Raw genomic sequence first — 25,281 nt, forward strand, 5'->3', positions numbered from 1 at the left:
GGTGACGTCACACGACAGGAAGTCTCCGACGTAAGGATTTGACGCCACCCCCACCCCCGTGTATTGATAATAATCGATGATTATCGATGAAGAGTGCTTCATTCATCTTTATGAATTTGTGTGGTCTGAAATTTACTTTGTGAAATTCATTAATCTGCAATTTCAAAACCTTATTCGTCTTTTTGCATTTCAGGATTCTCAACTCAAAAACCTGCATCTCAAGTTCAGATCATTAAATTCACAACATCCAGATTAAAAACTGACACGTGTGAGCATGAGTTCAATCATCCAGTACATAATTCTCCTACAATACTTCCTACATATCCAATTTTAAATATGATACTTCGATAGGCCGACACTGTGCAGTTTCCCTGCACAATATCAAAGCAACACAAATGGACGAGAAAGAAACCAAAACATCTACAAAGAGACGCAACAGCCTCAAAATCCACAAAAGGACTTTTATCCACCTCCACTGCTCTGATCAGTGAGAAAACATGACACATATGTTCACAATATGCAATTAAATTTATATTAAACTGTATTTTTAATCTGCTTGTTGTTACTATGATTTGCCTGATGCATCACAACTAACAAGGTTCTTTTCCAATCAGTTTTGTTGTTATTGACTGTTTAACAATGTGAAATACCTGAAGGCATCAAAGGTTAAGCTGAAACTTTAGTGTTTAGTATTTACAGTGTAGTGTGTCTCCAATGAGCTGAAACAGTGAAACAGTTAGTGTTTATTTTCAGTGTTAATACATGTTTATTTATTATTGACTATTATTTACTATGGCACAGAAGAATCCACCGCTGGACAGTTGAGAGTACACAGAGGTCACTCTTACAGCATCGTTTCTGCAGTTTCAAGTGTCGCAGCAGTAGGAACATAATCAAATGAAGTGAAAACAACGTGTGAATTTAAAATGAAATTGAAACAGTGGCTTTTGTGAGACAGTTAAACTTGTAAAACTTCAAATTCCTACGTGTCTTAGCATCGTTGAGTAAACCTAAATCCAGTTTCAAGCCACATTTCCACTACGGGGGCAAACTGTCAGTCCAGGACCACATGTGAACAAAACACAAGCTCAAAGGCTCAAAAGCTCAAAGGTCAAAAATGTTTAACTCACAAGAAAGAGAAAAAGCTTACTTGAGAAACAGATGTTACTTGTTACGAATAAAGCTGTAGTCTGGGTCAGTGTGGAGTTTATTCATATAGTCACATGTTTTGTTTCATATGTCTAATAGACTGGGTTAAGTGGACATCACAGTGTTGGTGGTTATGGCTGTATTCCAAGCTTTGGATAACATTTCAAACTGCAGCCCTTTTGTGCTGAAAAGGTTTTAACTGGGGGTCTTCTAAAACCACAAGGTCTCCCATCAGACACCTTCAGATTTCTCCTCGTCACATCAGAGATCACGGCTCAGTGTCGGCTGATGGCTGAGGCGGCGTCCGTCAGTGGACCTGTGGTAGAAAATCACACAGATGTTTCCTTCAGGGTCACACTACAACTTTGTGAACAGTCATATTTACTGTGACCCAGTAAACAGCTTCCCAAAGGCCATTTTGACCACTTCAAACAATAAGAGCCAGTTTCTATGTTTGTGTTTTTCAGCACAACCCAGTCCAGAGACAAAAGGCTGATCCTAAAAGGATCCTGGAGCTGGTTTTTGGAAAGAGACGGGCCTCCCGTTATTGGTGAGGAGGAACCACGTGAGCCAGTAAATGAGACATAAACTGGGCACACACAGCTACACAATCACTGATAATAGTCTGAAGAATCAATATAATGATGTTGTTTAGTTTGTCATCAATCATACATTGTGATTTTGTAAAGAATCAGCTGATGGTTGTTAGTGGAGCTGTAAGGAAACAGTCTCCTGTTAAATTCATGTATTTATTTTTATAAATGGAGAAATATGATATTTGATATCTGATTCAAAAAATTCTTAAACCTGTTTTTATTTATCATCATTGAATTTCACTGCATTCATGTCGGCAGATTCCCACTGAGCTCCTCATGAAGCAGCAGAACAGCATTAACTCTGGCTGCATTTCATTCCCATGTGCCAGATCCAGATCCTGGAGTCTCAGTCTTGGCTTCACTGGAGACGTCATCAGCTCAGTTTGTTCCTCCTTCCTATAGCTCAGCTTTAATTCTGAATGAAGTCGGTTTGACCTTTGGCTTTTCTCTCTTTTCATATCATCGTAAACTGAACATTTTTGGGTTTTGCTCAGATACAGCTGATTTCAGGACCTCACCTTGGCAGCCTATAACTATTTCCCAATAGTTAGCTAACAGTTAGCTAACAATGGCAATAATTAAATAGATTTTCTGCACAATGCAGCTGCACTGCAACAAGAAAGTCTTTGTCCCCTAGTTTCAAAGCAGCTTCCTCAGAGGAAGACGACACAGCATGACCAGAGTCTCAGAGGTGGTTTCTATGATCCTGCTCCGCCCACAAGCAGTTGAGCCACCTATATTTCACACTCTCTTTGCGGTGACCTTCCTGTTTTCCACATACTAAATATCCTGCACTCAGACACTGTTTTCCTCATATCAGCAGTATTTTCTCTCTCACTGTCCAGGCTGCTTCATTATTACATGATAAAGCAGCAGCATTTGTTGCTTCATATATTCTGGTCTCTGGTCTCTTTTTAGAAAATGTACTAACCTTAAAATCATAGTTTATTGATTTGTGTTTTGATTGTGTTTGCTCTGTCTGTTGCAGAATCACGATTCAGGTTTCTGAATAATGTCCGTTGCTTCTTGAAACCAAGAAAATCTTTAGTCATTCTGCAGTTTAGCACTTGTCCATGAGAGGGAGCTACATGCAAACGATATAGCGCTGAAGATTCAATATGAAACAGTAAAATGTATAAAACAAAAGAATATGTAAAGGTTTTCCCCCTAAAAATATCCGTACCATGTCTGTGTGATCAGATTTGACTGAATTATTCCAGGACTGAAAGCTTTGACAGCTCATGTCTCCACTTTTTCATACAAACTCCTTCCTAACTTAAATATTTTGGTCACTTGCTGTGTAATTTCTGTCATGACCCAAAGTGTAATCAATCAACAGGGACACTGTTTAGATGGTGTGTACAGGCCTGTAGTACAGCTACGTTATGGGCTATGGAAACATCAGGCATGTAAGCTGAGAAAATTAGTTTCCCTGGTTGTTCAGGTGTGTTTGGTTTAGCAGCATGGGTTAATATTATGGAGGTTTCCTGGCTGATTCTCTGGAAGTCACACAAAGCTCTAACACACACACACGCACACACACATAAAATGAAAGCTACAAAGCAGCAGCATTCAGAGATAAATAGTTTTTATTTTGGTGCCTGTCACACTGATGGAAAAGTCACACACTGTTAACAATTCACGGTGCTTGGGTGACTGGAAACCTCCATGATGAAATAGACACATGCTATGAAAGATATGAATGATGAGATTAGGTCTAGAGCTACTGCCCAATGTCAGAATGCACTTAAAATCAGCAGCACTGTCACATGCAAAGAGACATTAAACCCCAAGAACCTGTGCTTCAGATCTTTCCTGGAAATGTGTGTAGCTGCAAACTGAAGGCCTGAATAATAAAATAGTGCTGTGAAAGCTAAGCTCTCGTAAAAGGCAGCGTGACGCAGAGTCCCAGCTGTACACGGATGTGGCCTGTAGCTCAGAACTCAATCGGAAGATGTTCAGGTTGAGTCTCAGCTCGAGTCTCAGCTCTTGCCTCCTGCTGCAGAGGCGGAGCTGCTCACCGTCGACTTCCTCAGCTCAATTTTCATCGACTCAAACCTCGTCACCGTCGACACGCCCAGAACCGCCTTGCTGCTCGGTTTCATACCTTTTGAAACTGGGATCCGCGTGGCCACGCCCCGAGCTGACTGCGCGTCCGAACTGGGCTGGAACAATAACAATAAGACACAGGAGAGGATTTGGATCTCAGAACCACAAAGAGCCAGCATTAGTCATGGTTAGAAACATGTGGTGTGATCGAAAAATAAAACAATCCACTAAAGCGTCTGAAGAATATTTGAAAAAGTGTCTTAATGTCACAACATGCTGTCAGTAAAATGATTTCAGACCACAGGGGTCGGCACCCTCTCAGTCTTAAACCAGGTTTAGCCTGAATTTAACCAGCTTAATGCTTACTGGGACCTTCTCCAGCAGTTAGCTGGGGTTAGGACGTATTAACTGGCTTAGACGTTCTCACATTAAGTGAGTTTGAACAAACAAAGTGATCACAGTGCAAAAAAGAAACATCCAATCTCTTTCTTGTGTTTGTAAAGAAGGGAACGTGTTGGTCGGTCTACACAGGCCTCTCTGGAGTGGGATCTAGTACATGTCAGGTCATTCCAGTGTTATTTCATACACGTGTGTTTTTAGATTTTCTGGTTTATACCTGGAGAGAGGGCTATCTACGGAGCACACACCACCTGATTTGAAACATTTCAGGAGCAACTGCAATGTAGAAAATTAGACGACACTCAGACATTTTTGCTTGCAGATGAAAAGAAGAGTCTATCTACAGTTTGTCTCTAGGCCTATGGAGTCAAACAGAAAGACAGATGAAGGACCTGAGAGGTAAATGACCCTCGGTGCTCTCACCACTGATTGTGTTGGTTTGGAGGCTGCAGAGCTGATGGGTGTGATCGTTATGCTACTTGTCATTTTGCTTGGAGTCATCTTCCCGGTTGAGGGCTGGCGTGGGGAGCGGAGAACCGTTCCTGTCGATGTTTCTTTGTTTTCTGAGCTCACACCGAGAGGTCTGAGCGTCACCACCGGACTGCTGCATCCCTCAGCAGGCCTTTTGAACTGTGGACCCAGGTGGATGTGGATCTTGTTATCCTCTGTAGTGATGATGTTGCTGCTAGGGTTGTATTTCCGGACAGGCGTCAGTCCGGGAGGCTTCTCTGGGCTCACCTTGATCACAGTGCGGCTTGCGGTGATTTCATGAGGCTCAGATGAAGCACATGCTTCAGCCACAGGAGTAGTGCTGACTGTGATGATGGACACTGGAGACTGGAGGTTGCCAGAGCTGCTGCTGCCATTGATCTTTTCCACACTCTTGGCCCTGGAGATGGTGGTTATTGTGACTGGAGATTTGGCTCGATCCAGACCTCCCCTCATGTCACAGGCTTTGCTCTTTGAGGTCACAGTTGTGGGCTTTGGCACGATTGTGATGCGAGGTTTCTGAAGACCGAGAGTTGGGATGATGGTGGTGCTGGAGAAGAAATCTTCAGCTTGAGGGCTGGTGATCTCCAAGGTGGCGGTGCTGTTCTCGTGATCTGGGGTCACTCTGATGTGCAGTGGCTGACCTGGCTTTTGGGTCAGGCTCATTTCAGTTGGATGGAGTAATGGTGCTCGATTGTTCTTCTCAGGAGCGGTCTGTGTGAGTGTGATGGCCTCTTTCTTTTTCATCCAGGGTATCCAGGATTTCCTTGCCCCAAGTTCTGTGGATGCCGGAGGGTATCGCTCAAGAACTGTTGGTTTCTTAAGCCCCTGTTGTCTGAGGTTGCTCATTAAGTCGTGTTCTTCAAGGACCGATTTTCGGATAAAGCCTGCTGCCGTCTCATCCTCACCAGGCTCACTGGCCATCACATCCGTCTGCACTGCTGTGGATGTAACTGGGACATCAACCATCCTCCTACCGTTCATGGTCGGCCTCAAAGCGCGACTATAGCGCTTGGTGGCTTCCAGCTCCTTGGTAAGGTTGTCCACTTCTTGACTCATGCTCTTCTTCTTCTCTTCCTCCTCCATGAACCTCTGCTGGAGGAGAGAATAATCCACCTGCAGCTGGGACAGCTGGTCCTCCTTGTTCATCAGTTCGTGGATTTTCTCCTTCAGGGCCTGGACGTCTGCCTGCAGCTCTCTGGTTTTTGCCTCCTCCATCCTGCAGCGGATTCTTAGCTCGGCCTCCGGATTCATGACTTCGCCTTTCTCTATTGCTTTGTTTCTGGCAATCTGACCTTTCATTTCATCCAGAAGCTTAGAAAGGGCATTTGCTTTGTCCTGCTCTGTCCTAAACTTCTTCTCCAGTAGATCATACTCATCCTCAGTTTTCATTAAATCTCCCTCCACAACCTCAAGTTGTTTCAGCCTGCTCTTAAGTCTTTCAATTTCTAGCGTAAGCTCTTTTACTTTATTGTCTTCGTCTGGATTTCTGTTGTTGTCCCTGCTGGCCCACTTCCTCTGCATTTCCCTCTCTGTCTCCTCTAGCCCATCCATTCTTATTTTCATCCCACTCAGTTTGGTATTTAGCTCCCTACATTTTTCTTCTTCACTTGCAAGTTTATTTTTCAGTTCATCTTTCTCTTTAGTGAGAGTTGTGACTTTAAACTCCATCTCTGATTTGAATTTGAGGATATTTTTGCTCTCCTCAATCAGCTTCTCTGTGACCTCTGTGACCTTGCCTTGCTCTGCTTTGAACATTTTATTCAAATCATCACTTTTCTGCTCTTCCTGTTTAAGCCTCTCCGCCATGTTTTTTCTTTCATCTACCAACATGACGGTGAAGGACTTCAGCTTCATCAGATCATCTTTGAGTATCATTTCTGTCTTTTGGAACTTTGACTCTGATGACTCTAGTTCTTTCAGTCGGCTTTTCAGCGTCTCCAGCTCAGCAGCTAGGTCTTTCACAACAAGTTTCTCTTTTTCCAGGTTTGTGTGGAGTTGTGAACACTCTGTCTTGCTCTTGTTGAAAGCCCCTTCCAGTTTTTCCAGTTCAGCCATTCTCTTCTGCAGCTTGTCCACCTCCAGCCTCAGTTCCTTGCTGTGGTTCTCCTCATCCTGCAGCTTTTTCCTCAGCTCGCGACACTGAGTTTCTGTTTTCGTTATTTCCTCATCCTTGCCCTCCATCTCCAGGACTCTCTTCCGCAAAGTCTCCAGTTCGGCCATGAGAGACGAATTGCCGCACTCTCCTTTGCTGATCTTCTCCCTGAGCTCCTGCAGGTCCTCCTCTGATTTCTGCAACACCTTGTTTCTCTCCTCCAGCTCTTCAATCTTCTGTGCCAGCCCTGCCAGCTTCAGCCTGAGCTGCCGGCTTTGGGACTCTTGGTTAGCCAGCTTGGTGGACGTCTCCTCGTGCTCCTGTGCAAACTTGGCCGCTTTGTGCTCCAGCTCGGCCTCCAGCTTGAGGACCTTCTGGTTGTCCTCCTTGGCGGTGTTGGTTGCAGCAACCAATCGCTGCTCTTTCTCCTGCAGCTTCTGAGTGAGGTCCTGGATCTTTTGGCTCTGCTGGTCGATCTGCTCGATGTGCAGCTGCCGTTCGTCCACCAACATCAGGGCAAAGGACTTGAGCTTTACCAGCTCTGCTCTGACCTTCTCCAGCCTCTTGCTGTGGTCCTTGTCCTTACGAGCCTGGTAGGCCTTTTCCTGCTCCAGCAGCCTTTTGAGTCTAGGAAACAGAGACAGAAAAACACGACATGTGAGAAGTGATTAAACATATTTTACAAATGTTATATCAAAATGATGACAAATATGCTTTCTCTCATGAATCGCTGGCTGCAGAAAAGGAACAGTCAGTTACAAACAGGCACTTCAGTATCCTCATCTGAGAAAGATTCATTTTTGACGATCCTCCCATGGCATCTGGTGACCAAAGTATAGTCATCAAGTATTGTTTTGTGCATTCCAGTATCTCTGAAAGCATCTCTGAAAACCAGACCCTGGAAGCGTGGGAACAAAGGAAATAAAAGAGAAGCACATTGGGACCTAAGTGGTGATTCTCTACAACAGAGCCCAATCTGTTCTGTCTCGAGTTCAATAAAGAGAAGAATTGCATCTGCAGGTCAGGAACTCCAGCTAGCAACCATAGCATGTGTGGCCGTGTGACGGCTCACGCTGCGACCAATCCCAGGACTCAATCCCAATCCCAGCCTGTTTAACCCTTTTCTAGTCTCTGCATGTAGACAATCGAGGCACATCTGAAGTCTGTCAAACACACCTTTACATAAGAATAACATGTTGATTTGACTGTACAACTTACTACTGCACCTTTTTACACTTACATCAACAAATGACAAGAAGCAGTGCAGCACTGCCAACTCAGTTCATGTCCTGTGAATGGTTAACTAATCTCTGTGGGAGTCTGTGTGTGTGTGTGTGTGTCTGCTGCAGTTTCTCTTTCACATGGAGCATGCACAGTCACATCAGACATTCAAAAACATCAATAGGTCTCAGCTCCGCACAACAACAAGAAGGACTGAAAGTCTAGATCACAAACCAAATCCACAGATTCTACACAGAGAGTCTGCTCCTCCGAAACTCTGCTCGACTTACCAACAAGTTGGGATGCAGGGCAGGTTGATCCATATCTGAGTGTGTTTTCAGAGCTAAGCAGACGCCAAAGTGCTGCTGAGAGTCTCACCGGGTCAGGGAGGGAAGGAATGAGGGGCCCCGGCTCTGTGGGGAATTAGCCATCACATTCCAAACATGTCATCCCATCAGTGGACAATGGAAAAGGTGGATGTTGTGTTAAACAGCACCGCTCTGCTGGGAGCTGATGTCACCCACTCCTCCATATATGGTGCAGAGGCGATGCCCTTTTTTGGACTCGGGGGAGGAGGTGGTCCAGCCTGGGGGGGGGGGGGGGGGGGGGGGGGGGGGGGTGGTTTCAGCTAGCTCTTCCTCTTCTTTCTAATTATTCCCTTTAGGGGAGGCAAGAGAACTGGACAGCAGGTAAGACATAACACATGCAGCCACTTTCAGTTCAGGCTTTTCTGTTTTGGTTCTGTTTAGTTCCCAACATGTTGTCTCCTGTCCGTCTTGCAGTCCAGCAGTGTTTCCACAGAGACAGGACAACAATGCCAGGCCAGGGTTTTTTGTTTTGGAGTGGACAATGCCGCACTTGCACAGCCTTTCTCATCATAATCCCCCAGTGTTGTATGAAAGGAGAGGACTTGGATATAAATTCTCCATAGTGGAGAAATTGTATGTGTGAGAGATCAGAGCTTCAGAGAGAAGCGCAGGCCTGTGGCTCCTCAATGAGCCAAACATGAGCGGCCCAAAGCACTTACAGATGCAAAGGCTTTCCTTCACTGCTCTTCATTATCTCAAATACACGTTATACATAAATATCACCAGCACAATAAAGCACTTTGTTCGTTAATTGGCTGCATTTTACAGCCTCGATACTTGTGCTTTTGTTGGCTGCCTGTAATTTTGGAGACATGGGAAGAAAGTCCATCAGCTGCTGCACACGTTTAAACTCTCAGTGGATAAAAGTCCCGAAAATATCTGCAAAAGCAACAATACAGCAAATAATCTCCCCATTATCTTCATATCCACTTCCTCCTCATCAAAGCCTCACACCGCCGGCCAACGAAAACAGCATCAGATTACAAATGAAGGGAAACCAACCACCAGCCGTCGAGGCTAAAATATCATAAAACAGCTATGAAACAGATCGTCTTGAGATTTGAAAACACATTAATACAGTCCAGAGATCCTTTATTGTTTCATGTGATGCCATTATCAGGTCAGAATTTAAATTTCAATATGACTACATGCTGCAGATGTAGTGTCATGTGCCTCACCATCATGTTAGCAGCTGCTGTTAGCATTTATGTCAAATCATTACCATGTTATCATATTTAGATCTTAATTTCACATTAGCTGCCTGTCTCCATCTCCAGCCTCTGCTCTGTCAGGAACCTTCCAGACCTGCCGGTCACAACCAGTCCACCAGACACCCTCAGACCTTCCCATCTTTCTCTGCACCATTATCTCCACCTGCCAACACACCTGTCCCTCATTTTACCCAGTCAGGTGCCAGTTAGTGTTGCTGCTTGCCTGTGTTATTCCTGATCCCCTGCAGCTCCTTGTTATATTGGAGTCACTGAACTGTTCCTGCCCGTCTGCACTTGGATGGTTTTCCTTGTACACACTCCAATGCCAACACAGACTACACTAGCCCCAGTGAGTGGATATTAAAATAAAAATCTGGTCGAGTGCAGCTTTAAAGTATAAATATATCATTTTCTCTTGGTATGCATCTCACATCGCTCTTTAGTGGAAGACGATGGCTCTGCAGAAAGCTGCTCTCTGTTCGGGTCTATTCATAGTGTCAGCGCAGACAGAAGCCTGTCAGAGAGAAGAGGCCCCCGAACCCTCCTAAAACTGATCTGAGCCAGGAGATGTTGATCTGAAGCTAATTATAGCCACACTAATTACCACCTTTATTAACATCCAGAACGGTCGACACAGAGAAAGAGGATTTGTTGACTGTTTAAAGGGCAAAAACTGTTTTTTTTTCCCAGGTTGTAATTTAACATGACTTGGAATTGTCCACCACTGTGAAATTACAGGGAATCATGACATGATTTACTGTTTAAATCCTAACTTCTCAAACCACATAACCCCCTACGAGCCTGGGATCTGGGCCCTGACAGTTAGACATGAGTGTCTCATGAGGAAAAGCTCACATGTTTGAGCTGGTTATACTTTTCTACACTGTCTGACAGAAACATAATGCTGCTGACATTAAGCAAATCTCTGGCTCTTTAGCTGCTAAATGCTCCACTGAGCTCACCAGCTCGTCTCTGTCGGCTGTTTTTGGACTGGACAGCTAAATAAATCCAGATTTTTTCAGTTGTAAAATAAAAGAAGTCCAGTTTCTGCAGCAGTATAATACTGATGGTACTTCTAACAGCAGGTTCCTGAGAGCTAAAAAACCAAAAAGCTTTGTGGTGCACTTGTGTTTGCCCATGACCGGTGTTATGCAAACAGAGCATCTAATCGTCCAGCAGGATCTCTGCTGGAAATGACATCACCCTCTGTGTGTTCGGGGTCGACCCATTCATGATATCACCTGCGGCGAATCTGCACGCTGACTGCAGCCGACAGGAATGTGAGATCAGACGGAGCCGAGAGCTTGTCGACTTCAGGGAAGCCGCATGTGGACGGTTCAAAATGAAAATGTCTGACATGTGAACCACAAACCTCCTGAAGTAGAATCAACAGCTCAACCCAAAGTGAACGTTATAATCTTAATGAATCCACATGTTAAAGGCCCCATAGAGACACAGGACCAGCACTGAGCACACAGCTGTGCAGTTTGTAATAGTTCTGTGTGTCTTTAATGAGCCATTTTATATTTATTTGTCCTGCTCTGCTGATTTTTATGTCTCTTTGTAATTGTTTGGCTCATTCTGCATCTCTTGTGTCTCTTTGTGGTCATCTGGTCTCTCCTGTTAGAGAGTACTCATATCTTTGGGACTATTCTGCAGTAGAAGCCTCACCGAATGAGTAAAAGTACACAGAGAAGATGCACGGGATGCTGTTATGAGCCATACAGAGAGATATGAGATCTGCTGAGGGTGGATGAGCTGCAGTGAAGCGTTACTCCACCCTCAGGCTGGTATTTGAAGTTATATGGAGCATGTGGAGCAGATGGGAGCGATGTGGCGTGATGTTTGTCATCTCCCTCATCTGGCTGCTCGAATTACAGAACGAGACTTAGGTTGAACATTAGGTCCATTTACTGACTCTAAATATTTAAATCTGACATACACACTGAAATCCCAAATAAACTATGAAAGTTTGAATGAAATGAAAAAAACTGAAAGAGAAGGAAGGTCAAAATTGGGTCTGGATTGATTTGCATTGTGGTCCAGAGCCAAACTAGGCTGGTCCAGTGGATCGGGTTTAGATTTAGACTTTAAATCCATTAATATGTAGAAATCAAACTTGTTTAACCTGTTTCTGACCAAGAGAATCTCTCATTTGTATGAAACCTGAACTAAACCAGACTGAGAGAAAATCCATTGGAATAATTTGAAAGACATGAAACTAGAAGTCCTCCTTGGAGCCAGTCGTGGCTGAGCGTTGAGCTTCATGTCCTCGATGGCTTGATAAGACACAATTCATCACCCTTCACATCAGATCCCTCCTCCACCACACTGCTCGGGGCTTTATCTGATGCCTGGCGCTGCATAAATAAACATGTTCTCCCAGCCTGATGAGGGACTGAAAGCCACACTGCTGTGGGCTGTTCTATGGGTCTATTCATAGAAAGCTGTCAGATTAACACCTTCACACAGGGCCTCACCTCTCCCTCTCCTGCTCCAGCAGGTTGGTGAAGTCGTCGCTCTTGTTCATGAAGTCGGCGTGTTTCCGTTTCTCGTTGTCCAGCTCCGTGACGGTGCGGCGGTGACACTTCTCAGCCAGCAGCAGCTGCTCCAACATCCGTCTGTACGTCTCCTTCTGTTTGTCCTCCAGACGGTCCAACTGACGGGAAACACGTCAACACTCGTTACTGCCAGATCCGCCAGCACAGAGTCCCAAACCATTAGCTACGGTTCTATTGTGTTTCTGCCTGAACAATGAGCACAGAGACTCTTTCCACACAATTCTCAGCTTCATTCAGACGTTTTCACGCTCGCCGCTCATTTGTTCGGCCTTTTCACTGTATTACACCCTGCAGACATCACCGAGCAAAGCAGATCATACTTTCAAGAAGAAACCGCTGCCACTGAAAACACACAACAGGATTTCAGGCTCTAATTTCACTCTTCACTTCCCTCTTCAGAACAGGAGCTGCACATTTTATTAGGGGTCTTTTTGTAAAGCCAGTCTGATTACAGCAGGCTGCTTTGTGGGCCCCTGAATATTGTTTTAGGACACATGAAGCTATTGTTTAAGTGAGTCTAAACGGCCCCTCCTTCAGTGTTTTCCTCCTCACCTCAGCTATGGGTTTCTCGTACACGTCGTCGGTGCTGGTGCTGCTGTGGGTGAGCAGCCCGTCTCTCTGCAGGGCCTGCAGGGGCTTGAGGGGGGCAGCCGAACCATAATGAGCCTCCAGAGTCTCCGGCCTGGTTTTCTCTGATTTCAGCAGGCCGATGATGTCCTCTCTGGCCTGTGGACACATTAAGATTTTGTACTCACGAGTGAATTGACTGTTACTTAAAAAAAATAATAACACATTTTCAGAAATGAAGCTCGGTGGATGAGTGGTTGCCTCACATCAAGAAGGTTCCTGGTTTGAAACCCATCAGGGGCCTTCCTGTGTGGAGTCTGCATGTTCTCCCTGTGCTTGTGTGGGTTTTCTCCAGGTACTCTGGTTTCCTCCCACAGTCCAAAAACATGTATGTCAGGTTGATTGGTGACTCTAAATTGCCCATAGGAGTGAGTGTGAGTGTGTGAGGTTGTTTGTCTCTATGTGGCCCTGTGATGGACTGGGGACCTGTCCAGGGTGGACCCCTGCCTTTCACCCAAAGAGAGCTGGGAGAGGCTCCAGCTGATCCCTGGGACCCTGGTTAGGACTAAGGGGGTCTAGATGATGGATGGATGGAGTTTTGACACATTGATGATTATTGATAGTTGTTTGTCTGCTGATGAGGTTACTACAGGTCATATCTGACCATTTTAAAAACTGAAAATAAAGCTGTCAATCTGTTTTACACGCTCATCACAAACAAGCTAATTAAAAACAATTATAGAATAAAAAACAAACATTCAATAGATAATAAACATCCAGCTGGAGCAGATTAATAAAGTCAGTGTAATAAAATACAGGACATCACCTTTAAAGTTTAAACATGATGCTGAGATTTTACTTCACTTCCTCTCCCTTTCCCTCACATTTACATCAACCTGATTTCTGCTTGTTGCAGGTTTAAACCAGCAGAGGGCGCTGCTTCCCTCAATCAAATCTCATTTCACTCAACAAGGCCCTGACACAGATTCCTGCACACAGATGGAGAACAGGACGAAACCTTGGATGGTCTGCTTTTAATTTTAAGACCTTTTGGGGGCTCCATCTCAAATATCAGCACTAGAGAGTGTCCTGCTGAGGACTCACCTGTGCCTGAAAGCACCTAGACAACAATAAAAACACATGTAACACTGGTTTCTTTCACAGCCCAGACTGAAAGCAGCAGGGACTGGCTGCTGATGTTACAGGTACAGGTGTGGAGCCTGTGGGTTCACACTAAAGAGGTCAATCCAACCAAAATGCTACTTCACAAACGTTTAGTTGTTTTTATAAAAACTCAGTAGTTTCCAAAGCAGTAGCTGCTCACAGGTCTTTAGCTGGGGACTATTTTCAGCAGTGGATGAATCTACATATTTTCTCTGTAGGTTGTGGTTTGTTAGCTGTGTCTGCAGCTGGTCCTCCATTCTCTTCACTGCTATTATTAAACATATTTAATTTCCTCCAAATAAGCGTTTGACTATTTGGACCCAGCAATGCCAATCACAATGAACCTATTGATATTCACAACCACAGAGTCTGGTTCTCTGTGCAGTTCAGGGCATTGAAAGTGGTGGTGAGAACTAAAGCAGAACAAAAACAGCTTTCCCGGTGTGAAATGTCGCTCGGTGTGGGGTATTTTATTTTTGTGGAACAATTCAACACGCCCAAACAGATGAGCAGAATGGAAACAGAGGGAGAGGCAGCAGCTTCATAAATGTGCCTCCATTAGAAAATCATTATCAGAGGGGAACCCAGCAGCAGCCAGCTGCTTGTTTTCAGACTCTAACCTATCACCTGCTGTGAAATGTCAATATGTCTCAGAGGCCAGACGCCACAGCAGCTTGGGTTAAACTAAAAATGACAATAACTCACTAAAGGAAATCAACATTTTAGTTTCATCGCTCTCCCTGTGAGCGGTTTGTTGGTCGCTGATCTACAACCTCTGAGAGTCCTGGTTCTTCACAGTCACCCTCTAGGATATAAGTTATTTTCAGTCACACGTTTCCCAGTCCACCACATTTAAAGCTCCACTGTAACAACAAACACTGGAGCAGTTTTAGCCCCATAGTCTGATACTAGTGAAAGCAGACTGGTTACTACATTAGCATTAGCAGATTGGGATCTGGGTTTTTGCATTTACTTTCTGGTTCAGTCTGGCTTGATACCTTCACCGTACACAACCATTCAGCACCAAACAGCCAGACACCAACATTTAACATGTAACAGCACTCGGTAGAGACCAAACCAGAGCTAAAAGAGCGTAAATACTGGACTGATGATTGTTGTTGGACATGTATGTTCAGCCACTATGGCTGAAATGATAAAGGGCAGATTGAAGAGTAGCAGCAGTGTGATGTCAGTTTATGTAGAATGATGATGTGGTTTATAACAGAATGATCTGATCTGTCCCACCTGAACTTCTCCTTCCATGACTCCCAGCAGGTGGAGCAGGTCTTTCTTGGACAGATCTGGCATTGCCGTCTTCTTCCTCTCCGCTGGTTTCTGAAGTTTCCTCGTTGTCGTCCCCGACACCCCAGTCCTCCCGTCCTTCTCCTCTCGCTGGACTTTCATCTTCCTCTTTGCCAGCTCTGGTGTGTTCTCCTCATCCTGCTTGATGAAACTTTTACTGGGCTGGATGTGCCCCTCATCTGGACCCTCCATGGTGCAGGTTCTGGATCGCATTTTCTACCTGTGGGAAGGAACACAATGGAAAAAAACAGTGATCCAGGAAAACCAGATGTTTGTAGTTTTTAGATTATGTGCCTCCCTTTGAGACAGCCATTAGTTTTAGTTTGGTTCCAGTGCACAGACGTAAATCTAACTTGACATCAGTAATCCATCACAGTGAATACTTCATCACCTGTAGCATAAAGATATGTAGCGTTTGAGTTTTTCCTGAAATGCTGTGGTTTTTCTTGGGAGGAAAGTCTTGTTTTACAGGATTAATTCTCATTTTGGGGCTGACGGAGCAGAAGTTATAAAGCATGTGCATATGAGTTCATTAATTATGACAAGTCATGTTTGGATCAATCAACCAGGACCGATCTCCACAGGATCAACAACTACCGGTCAGTGTGGAAGTGAAAACTGCAGCTGAGGAGCATGAAGCCAGTGAAGTGGCTGTTTACCACCACGCTGACTCCAAACATGTTGGTCCTGAGAAAAGAACAAGTTCTGGATCCAGACAAGACCAAAGTTCCTGGAGGCCGCAGGTCTGGATGAAAGCGGGTTGTGACCCGGCCAGAGACGGTCCTGGCAGTGACGCTGCCTGTTATTAAGAGCTATTCCAGGGGAGGTGCCAAGATTCCTCACGTGTCAAACCCACAGAGCAAAATGTAAAGCACAACAGTCCTGAGGCAGCAGCTGGAGGTTTGGTCTTTAGAGGAACAGAGTTTTGACAGGACCTGGATGAGGGTCTGGATTCAGTCCACTTACCAAGAGCTCTGATGTGCAGTGGGCTGCCAAGGGGCTTTTATATTACCATAAATATGCAGATGACTCACATCTTCTTATGTCAGTGTTGTCTGATGACTCGCAACCAATACCCCCCCAATCAACCGCCTGGATGAGATTAGCCAGTGAAGTCTAGAGCTGAGTGAGTGAGAAAAGTCCCTGGAGTCAAAGCCACTAAAAGCCTGAGACCAGATTAAAAACCTGGGAGTGATCAGAGAGTGTTCGGGGTGAAAGAAAACAAACATTACAACCATCAGCTTTGAACAGTTATAAAAAGAGGAGGCGTTTTTCACTTCATCTGACTCAGAAAAGCTGATCCAGGTATTTGTCACATGCTGGCTGGACGTTTGTTTATGGGAACACACCACTAATTTTTACATTGTTTACCAGTCACCCTCAGAAACTTCTGCTCCTGCTTTACAAAGCAACGAACACTCTGACTCCAGAACCAGGTCCATGTTCTTGACGTACAGTTCCAGCAGATCTCTGAGGTTCCTCACAGCGTTCTCAGCATTGAGCACTTATGCTAATGGAACAGATCTCAGACTTGCTCCAACACTGTGTTCTTTTAAAAGTGATATTTGTTTATTTGTTTAATGCCATGTTTATTTTAAGATGTTGGAAATATCTGTGTCATTCTAACAAGAAACAAAGGGTTTGTTTGTGTTTTCTGTGGGTAAACACACTAATAAACAAAAATGCACTGACATTAAAGCTTCACATAAGATAAAAGTGGACATTTCTGATTTCATATTGTTAATATTTACAGTAAGTGAGTGTGAAGAGAGTAAACAGTTAGTATACGGTCTGGAAATAGAGGTTTGGTTTGTTTACAGGTGGTGTAGAAGATTCATTTCTGCTGCCAAGTGTTACATCGAGGAGTTTCCAGGTTCCCACATGCCAGCGTGATGTGGTAACGAGTCCCAGATAAGCAAACTGAGCCCTGCAAACCGTTCACCTTCACAAGAGAGGAGCTCTGACTCACAGCGTGACCTTAGCGAGGCGGCTGCAGAATAAAGAGCAGTCAACAGCACTGACGACAAGGTTCATGGGGATGGAAAGACAACTTTGGATTTGTGACTTTGTCTTATTTATTCATGTAGACCTGTTATAAATATCAAAAATAAACCTTAATACTCATAAAATAAAGTTCTATTTCTGTCTTTACTGCAAAGCTCCGTCTTTTATTGCAGTGCATTTGTTTGATCGGGTGTATTTTTAGGAGTAAAATACAAACACATGCATTTTGTGGCTTTTAAAGTTTTGTGTAGAGCCGCTGAGGAGAAAGAGCTGCTTTAAAAAAATGGTTTCCATCTACTGGCATGTCAAACTCCTATGGCACAAATGTAAACAGACCAAAAATATAAGCTGCCAGTTGCAGATTGGACCCACCCCGGGGAGAGATATTTACGGAGATGCAACTGGTCTCTCTGATTTACACTTCAGCCCAGATTAAACCTCAGACAGCTGTGGCCTGTGGTCGACACACGAGACCTACGGTGGGTAAGTGGCGCTGGAGAAACGTTGGCAGCAGAACGTCCAAGTGCTCACGGATTTGACCCTACAGGCGTCTCCAAAGTGGCTCCTTGTCCTGATGAAATGCCCCCGTGTCAGCTGAAAGGATCAGAATCTAGGTCTTCACAGGATAAATCCTAACGATTGTTACGATGCTGTATTTCTGTGCAACCCAAAGCTCCACATTGTCCATCACTTTGCACCAGTTTGAAAACCATGAACTCCAGTCAGCTCGCTGGCTGTAAACATGTCTAACGCCCATGTTGACGTGCTAACGTTGACACACGTCGACATGTTTGGAAGGAAGTGGCAGTGACGATGCATTTGCAGCCATTCGTCCAACAGTTTCACATCTTTTTCACCAGGCGACAGATATGGTCGCTGTTAGAAATGCCCAGTTGCAGGAGGAGGTTTTCCACAAAGCTGTGCTGCGAATGCAGCTTTATAACATAAACCAGTATTTGCATATTGTTGTTTAAAGTTCTGTATGTTCTGACGTGACTCTGATGTGGTCTGCCATAGACACGCACAGGAAAACAGACCTGCTGTACAGCCTCGTGTAGCTGCCTCTATTTGGGAGCTGGACCCTGTGCAGCATCCTCAGCTGTTTGGGGAAATTTAAATCAGGTATTTTTAGGGTCTCCCCACTGGGGTCCAGAGTCCAACAAGAGGAAACTGCCAGCTCTCACTTTGTCAGCCATCAGCAATCCCATGGATGCCTGGGCCTCCATTTGACTTCACAGCTGCAGCTCTCCCACTCTTCCACAACAACACCTGCTATAAATAAGCAGCTGCTGTTTATCGGCCCGACGCAGGTCACGCGGGGCTGACCCCTGCATCACAGCGGTTTCACCAAACCCCCAGCGGGGTCGTCTTTCTTTGTATCTGTTTCGTATTGACGTGTCCCTGATAAATATAGATCATGTTAGCGTCTCTGGCCTCTGTGCTCAGTAATTGTTTTCTCTCTGACTGTCAGTATCACCTCATGAGCCACAGTTAGCTTGTGTTTCTGGTATTTATGGCCATGGAAGAGAAATGGTAGCAGCAGTAACACACCGACTGTCACGTCTTTATATCGATCTCATCTGATCGGACATGTGCTGCTGTTACAGGAGATGCATTCACTGTTAGTCACTGTCATTTACCCTTTAAGTGTCATTAATGTAACGTCCGGTATAAAAAGACGTGTGTCCCTGTAGGCTGCTTTGCAAGTGATGGCAGCTGTGCAGATGCAACAAGCTGATGTTGTGGTTGTTTTCTCTCGTGCATTATGACGTAGGCATGTAGATTCAAGTGCGACTATATTAGGGAACAGTCAGCAGTGCGAGGAGGTCTCCAAAGATCTGGTGGTAAATCACCATAAGGGGGTAGGAAATACAGGAGGGCTCCAGATGCAGCTGAAATACAGTAAACACACTGCTGCCTTAACTCACTGTTAAACCCTCCAGTCACATGTTGACCATGACTTCTGGGCCACTCCGACTATTTTTATTGCGTTTTGTGACAGTGTGACAGCTTTAGTGTTTTCTGAATGCTGGGAATGCAGGAGGAACATCAGCAGCAGAAACTAAAACTACGTATATCAGATTGATCTGACTTAAAGAGAAACTCCACACTATTGTTCTTTGACCACGGGTTCTAGTTCGTGTGTGGTGTTATTATGTTAATATTGTTATTATTGTACCGTACTGGTCAAAGGTTTGGAGTCACCTCAGTTGTCCAGCTGTTATAAAAATGTATGTAGATTTCTGTCTGAACTGTTTCATTTATTCTCCTGCTGCAGTAAAGATGGAAGGAAGCCGTCACTGCATCTCTGACACTTCACTTTCTGACACTTTACAACCTTTGGACCGGTTCAGCTTCAGACCTGGACCTGAGCTGAATAAAATGGGGCTGATTCTAAACTTCTGACATCATGTGGTGTATATCAGCTGCTGTGCCAAAAACTAAAACATGCAGAGTAAAAGCTCAAACCCAGTAAAGAAGGACAGCGTTAGTGGGAAAGGTCCACCAGCCAAAGGCTTGTCTGCCATGTGAGCTCAGCTGGCAGGGATCCACCGACTGTTGGAGGTTTATTTTTATCAAACAGGGCTTGTTAAACAACATGAGCGCTGAGAGAAAGCTGGGAGGTAACAACTACTGTGAGCTGTGGATATAACAGCCTGAACTCCAGCAGAAATCATCTCTGTGGTTAAAGTGAAAGTATTTTAAGTCTAAAGTAGTCGGGGTTCAGACGCGGGTCAGACGGCCTTTTAAAGACTCACAGTTTGAGTTTGATCACAACAGAGGAAGCAGATTTTTATGTTTTTCTACCTTCAGGTTAAAAGGTTGTGACTGATTCTGTGGAGCTGATGGACGAGCTGGTTTTCCCTCCTCTACTAAATTGTCAGAGTGTAAACTGCAGCACTGCAGGAAACCAGGAGCATTTTATAAATCTGTGGAAAAACACTTGAGCCTGCAGGCTGGACTGTACGGTACAGTACCAGATTAATACCAGTCTATCAGAACCTCGTGCTGGAAATAGTGACACTTACAGTCCGGATGTGAATGTCACTACAGGCTCACAGTACCCTCTTCAGTGCTCCGTAGTGGTGTCACAAATAGAAGGCTCATAATTAACACTCATCATTAAAACGCTGAAAATACCTGTGCAACAACAAGACGGGAGGATTAGTTTTGTTCCTCTTCCAGCTCAAATTCATGCACATTTCTCATGTGATATACCATCGTGCTGCAGACGACCCCTGCCTCTGCCTGACCTGCCTCAGTACCTTCCACCTTACATGGAGGGCTTAAGGCTGCACACATGAATGGGCCACTACAAAAATGGAAACCATAAAAGAGCTCAGGTTAGTGGGAAAACCGTGTCAGAGGTGTGGACCCAAGGCAGAGAAGCTGAAGAGAAGAAATCCTGCTCACAGTGACGCCTCTAACTCAAACAGGTTCAGTCCTTCCTTCTAAATCCACAATGAAAATGTTTTGCTTCGCTGATACAACTCAGCTTCTCCAGAATGACACAGAAAACTCAGCTATAGCACATATAAGTACCACAGAGGTCGGTCCGGTCCAACAGCAAAGCATCTGGATGAGACAAAAACATGTTTGTGTTGCTTTTTTTGGAAGAAAAATGATTAAACATTCCTAATTTTATTGAACTCATTCTGAAAATATTTACTCAGATTTTTTTACCTCTTGGATCCAGTCTGGGTTTTTTTTATCTGAATCATAACAGAGGGCAGACGGGCTCGTCCGTTAGCACCAACACTGCAGTCTTAACGCTTTAAGACTGAGATGTCTCTCAGCCCACAATAATCACGTCAGTAAAGCTGTTGTTACAGTTAAAGGAGAACCTTAGGAATCAGTCTGGGGATCTCACGGTTATGTTTTGATCTCCAGAACCAAGAACACGTCCCATTATGACGCTTTAAAGGAACATCTAACTCGGGATGGGACGCTTTTTGAATGAGTTACAACACATTCCTCATCCGTCATCGCGGGAAACTCGTGGGCTGAGACGAGACGGGTTTTAGAAATCCCAGCGGTTCGTGCAACGGCTCTAATCAGCAGTGACCGGGCCACAGAGCTGACATCACTCCCGACATGCAGCCGACCAGCGGCCAAGTCTCACATGCCTTTCGGATGGAATGAGCATGAAGTCACTTCCCTCATAAACTCTGACAGGAGGGGGAGTAAACAGGGACACAGAGGCCAGGATGTCTGAGGGACGAAAGGCGGTTTCACCACTTCTTCTTGTACGTCTTTTTTCTTTTTTTTAAAGCCATTTAGCTCCTGAACAACGATGAACCTCAAGAGGCTGGTGGTCAATTTAGCCTGGTCTGAGAAATGACTCCAGAGAGAGGAGTAAGTGGCATCAGAGGAGACGCCCATTAATTCCGCAGCCCTTTAGCAATAACCTCCGGGAACCTCTCATGTGACACGTCCAGACTCTCCTGCAGTCACTGACACGACTGTAGAAGCAGAAGACCTGATTTTTCCAATCCGTCTTTTTGAGCCTCACACCAGTTAATCCATTCAGTTTTGTCTCTCAATCTAATTAATCTTCTTCTACTAATCCGTTAAGTCGCACTACACGCTTTAATCGACCTTCCTGCACAAACAGGCCCTGCGGTGTCTCTGCTCGCGCTGGTTACTCAGAAATGACGTCCCACAGGAAGTTTAATGATCCTGCACTGAAAGGAGAAGAGAAAGACCCATGGAAGTTCACTTTCAAGTTCACCTTTCAAAATCCAGGACCAGGTCACCGATTGATTAATGAGATTCTGAAATTAGTCAGGGCCCTCCAGGGCTAGAATCAGGCTGAAATACAGAGTCTGCAGCAGAACCAAACTAAACCTGGGACACCAGAACCTCTGGGTTGTATTTTATCCAGTGAAGCAGCACGGTGGTCTCTCTGGGACCACCTGCAGCATCAGAGGGAGCTTTCATTTCATAATCACATCTTTCCCTGCGTCATCCGTCCTGATGTTATTGATGTTATTGATACGCCCACCCACCCCACCACCAGGACGGAGACCTGGACCCAAACAAACACCGTGCTCCTGTCTGCGCCCTGTTGTGCTGTCATGGGAACGGCAGCTGCTGTTATGAAACCAAACCGGACGCTGCAGAACGTCCCACACAGATTACTGAGCAGAATTAGCAGAATGAGCTCATGGTCCCGTCCTATCAGCTGGTCTCAGGCAGACACTGTGGCCTCTGTGTCAACGGACGATTTCAGGAAGAGCAGAAAACTGGTGTGAGGGAAACTACATTAACTACCTTATATACTTCTAATTTGAAGTACTTTATATACTGCTGGGTATCTTGGGAGTTTCCCCCCAGGGATCAATAAAGTCTGATGATCAGTCTGTATTTTGTTGGATCCATCTGATCCTGAAAAGGAACTAAAGTTATCAGATAAATGTAGAGCAGGAAAAAGTCCAAGGTTTGACTCTGACATGTAGTGAAGTCCAAGGATGAAGTAGTACAACATGGAAATACTCACGTAAAGTACTAATACCTCAGACCTGGACTGAAGCACAGTACTCGGTGTAACCGGTCTGGTCTTTTAACATTCAAAGATGTGTCAGATGTTAAGAAGAAGCTGCTGCATCATGGCAGCTCTGCCTCCACATCCTGTATGAGCGGCTCGTCCCCCAGAGAGCAGAGCTTAAGTACTCTGGTAAAGGATCTATTAAATTAAAGCTTTCTAACGCACAGCTTCCTGAAACAAGCCTTTACTGGGCTGTTATAGAGCAGAGCCATAACTCACTGATTCACTGTGTGAGAGTGTCACAGCTGCTCCATTCATCAGTCAGAATGAACAGTCTTCTCTTCTAATACTCTCACAGTTCACATCTGATCCCACTGAGGATTTACTTCATATTGTGTTTTATAGACTCAACACTTATTATATCCAACTTACTGCCACATCAGCCTGCTCTGCTGTATAGACGATGCTCTGCACCATGTTCTTGGATGATGTTTGTGTGGATGAAGTATATAAATGGAAATAATGAAGTTAAAGAGTTTAACTGTGGGACCCTCTGTGAGATGGGACCTCCACATTATGGGATGTCTGCTATTGTGTTTACACTGTGCAGACACAAACACTTCATATCATGAATATGACATCATTCGTTTTGCTATCAGGTCAGTTCGACATACTCTGGTTAGTTAGCTCTGCCTACTCCCGAGCCTTTGGATCTAATGTTTACTGTTTTTACCGGGAATGTGGTTTGGGTTCAAATAATCCGACTGCAACAGAAAAACAGAAAATAAAGATGCTTTGACCACTAGAGGTCATCTAACTATAACACGGCTCCATGAGCTGCAGCCTGTATCGTCCTGGAGCGTCATTACGGGCACAAAGACGAGACTTTTTCATAGAAAGTACAGTACAATATTACAGTATTACCAAACTAATATGTGATTAATCAAATACTACTAATAATAAATAATACTCAAATACTTTTCTACAGTTGTGAGGTACTTGCACTTCACTCCATCCCAGTGTAGGATACAAGCTAGAAATAACATAAACGTATGTAAATAAAAATATGGAAGACAGGTCACATTAGCTCCATGGCTCTCTGTAATGCTGCTTTAACACAGTAATAAACAACAAGCTAACACTGACGGGGGCTTTTCTGTCTGTGATTTTCTAATTCCAGATGATTTTTTCAGATGAAAAGTGAAAAAAGTATTAAATGAATCCATGAATTCACATGAACCAAAAACAATAGACATAAATAAATGAACAAATCATAAGTTTGTACTAAACGTAACAAATCACAGCAGCTCTGATGTCATGTTCAGTTCGTTAATGCTTGAATTTAGACATTTGCTTTGGGGATATTTCTAATTCTTAGATTTATTTTAATTGTTTACAAGTCAACCAGACTTTGGGAAATATTAAGGAGCGTCAGTCTGTAACAGATACCTGTTGGTGTCGACATCAGGCTGAGTTTTTCTTACCTGTGCTCTCAGCTGTTCAGTCCCACAGTGCCCCCAGTCCTCTCTCAACATCAGACTTTAATTCCTAAATGTCTTCTTTTCCTGTAACGTTCCTCTTTTAGGTCCGACCTTCAGGTTTTCTCCTTCTTCTTCTCCTCTGCCAGAGCTGGAGGCAAACTGACCCAGCGTCCTCGGTCTGGTGAGAGTAAGAGCTGCAGCTGAGGAGACAGCGAGAGAGAAGTGCTGTCAGAGATGAGAACAGAGTCTGTGTTCAAGCCTCAGTAAGAGCAGCTCCTCTTGTCGCAGCAGGATGTTCAGCCTCGCTCCTTCAGTCTGTTTGCTTCTGGTCAGGAGTGAGCGCCTGCTCTATATTTAACCTGTGCTCTCAGTCTGTGTGAGCAGCTGAACTTACTGACTGAGGTTTTTCCAAACCCCCAACAGCTGAAGTACCAGCCAGTCCAGCAGCCTGACCACTCCTCCTGCTGCTCACAGCCAGGGGCTCGGCCTGGCACGGCTCGGCTCGGCTCGGCTCGGCTCGGCCCGGTTTGCATTAGTCATGTTGTCGGTTTACTTTGGTTTGGTTGGGAAGCTTGTTTGTGTTTCTCAAAGACATAAAACTTTAAATTCCAGTGGAGGCCCCTGGGGTGCCAGAGAAATAAAGAAATACAGAGTTTTGAGTTTATTAGGAACCCCAGTGACAGACTGAGTCAGTCTGATCCAACAGTCCTGCAGTAAATCCTCCTCCTACACCTTTTAATATCTGGTATTTGTACAGATTCATGTAGGAAAACCTGATTATGGCAAACATTTAAGTGTGAAGCTTGAAAAGAAGAATAAACACAGAGAAGCACACATGTTGAGTTTTATTTTTTGACAGAAATCACCTGGAAATGTTATTTTTTTTGGCCCACAGTGAATCTCAGCTATGTAAATGAAAGGGCGTGGGCGCTCACTAATTCCTCTTTATTCAGGGTTTTTGTGTAAAAAAAAAAACCCACTTGGACGTGGCCTTCTTCACTGTCTCAGCAGCTTTACCGAGGACCAGGGGAGCCTTCAAACTCAAAATGATTTATCCACGGCCGTAAATGCAGGAACATTTGTTCCTAATAAAAGTCAGTCAGGGCTCGGTGTTATAAAAGAGAAGCAGTGAGAATT

At 44.6% G+C, this 25,281-nt stretch overlaps 1 protein-coding gene across 3 annotated transcripts; it reads right to left on the reverse strand.

Moving 5' to 3' along the window:
- Positions 1–728: 728 nt before the first annotated feature.
- On the reverse strand, positions 729–24,534 carry filip1b (filamin A interacting protein 1b). 3 transcript variants are annotated; one of them, XM_026329564.1, is made up of 7 exons: positions 24,148–24,534; positions 15,115–15,391; positions 12,691–12,864; positions 12,058–12,236; positions 4,617–7,404; positions 3,853–3,910; positions 729–1,465 (listed from the first exon to the last, which is right to left on the reverse strand). In XM_026329564.1, exons 2-7 carry the CDS (start codon positions 15,382–15,384, stop codon positions 1,425–1,427), a joined length of 3,510 nt encoding a protein of 1,169 aa, XP_026185349.1. In that variant the 5' UTR covers positions 15,385–15,391; positions 24,148–24,534; the 3' UTR covers positions 729–1,424. The 3 variants fall into 3 exon arrangements, with proteins under 3 accessions (XP_026185349.1, XP_026185348.1, XP_026185350.1); XM_026329563.1 differs by having other exon boundaries at positions 3,739–3,910; XM_026329565.1 differs by lacking the exon at positions 3,853–3,910.
- Positions 24,535–25,281: the final 747 nt, after the last annotated feature.

The sequence above is a fragment of the Mastacembelus armatus genome, chromosome 24 (assembly GCF_900324485.2).
Source record: "Mastacembelus armatus chromosome 24, fMasArm1.2, whole genome shotgun sequence".
Taxonomy (NCBI): Eukaryota; Metazoa; Chordata; class Actinopteri; order Synbranchiformes; family Mastacembelidae; genus Mastacembelus; species Mastacembelus armatus.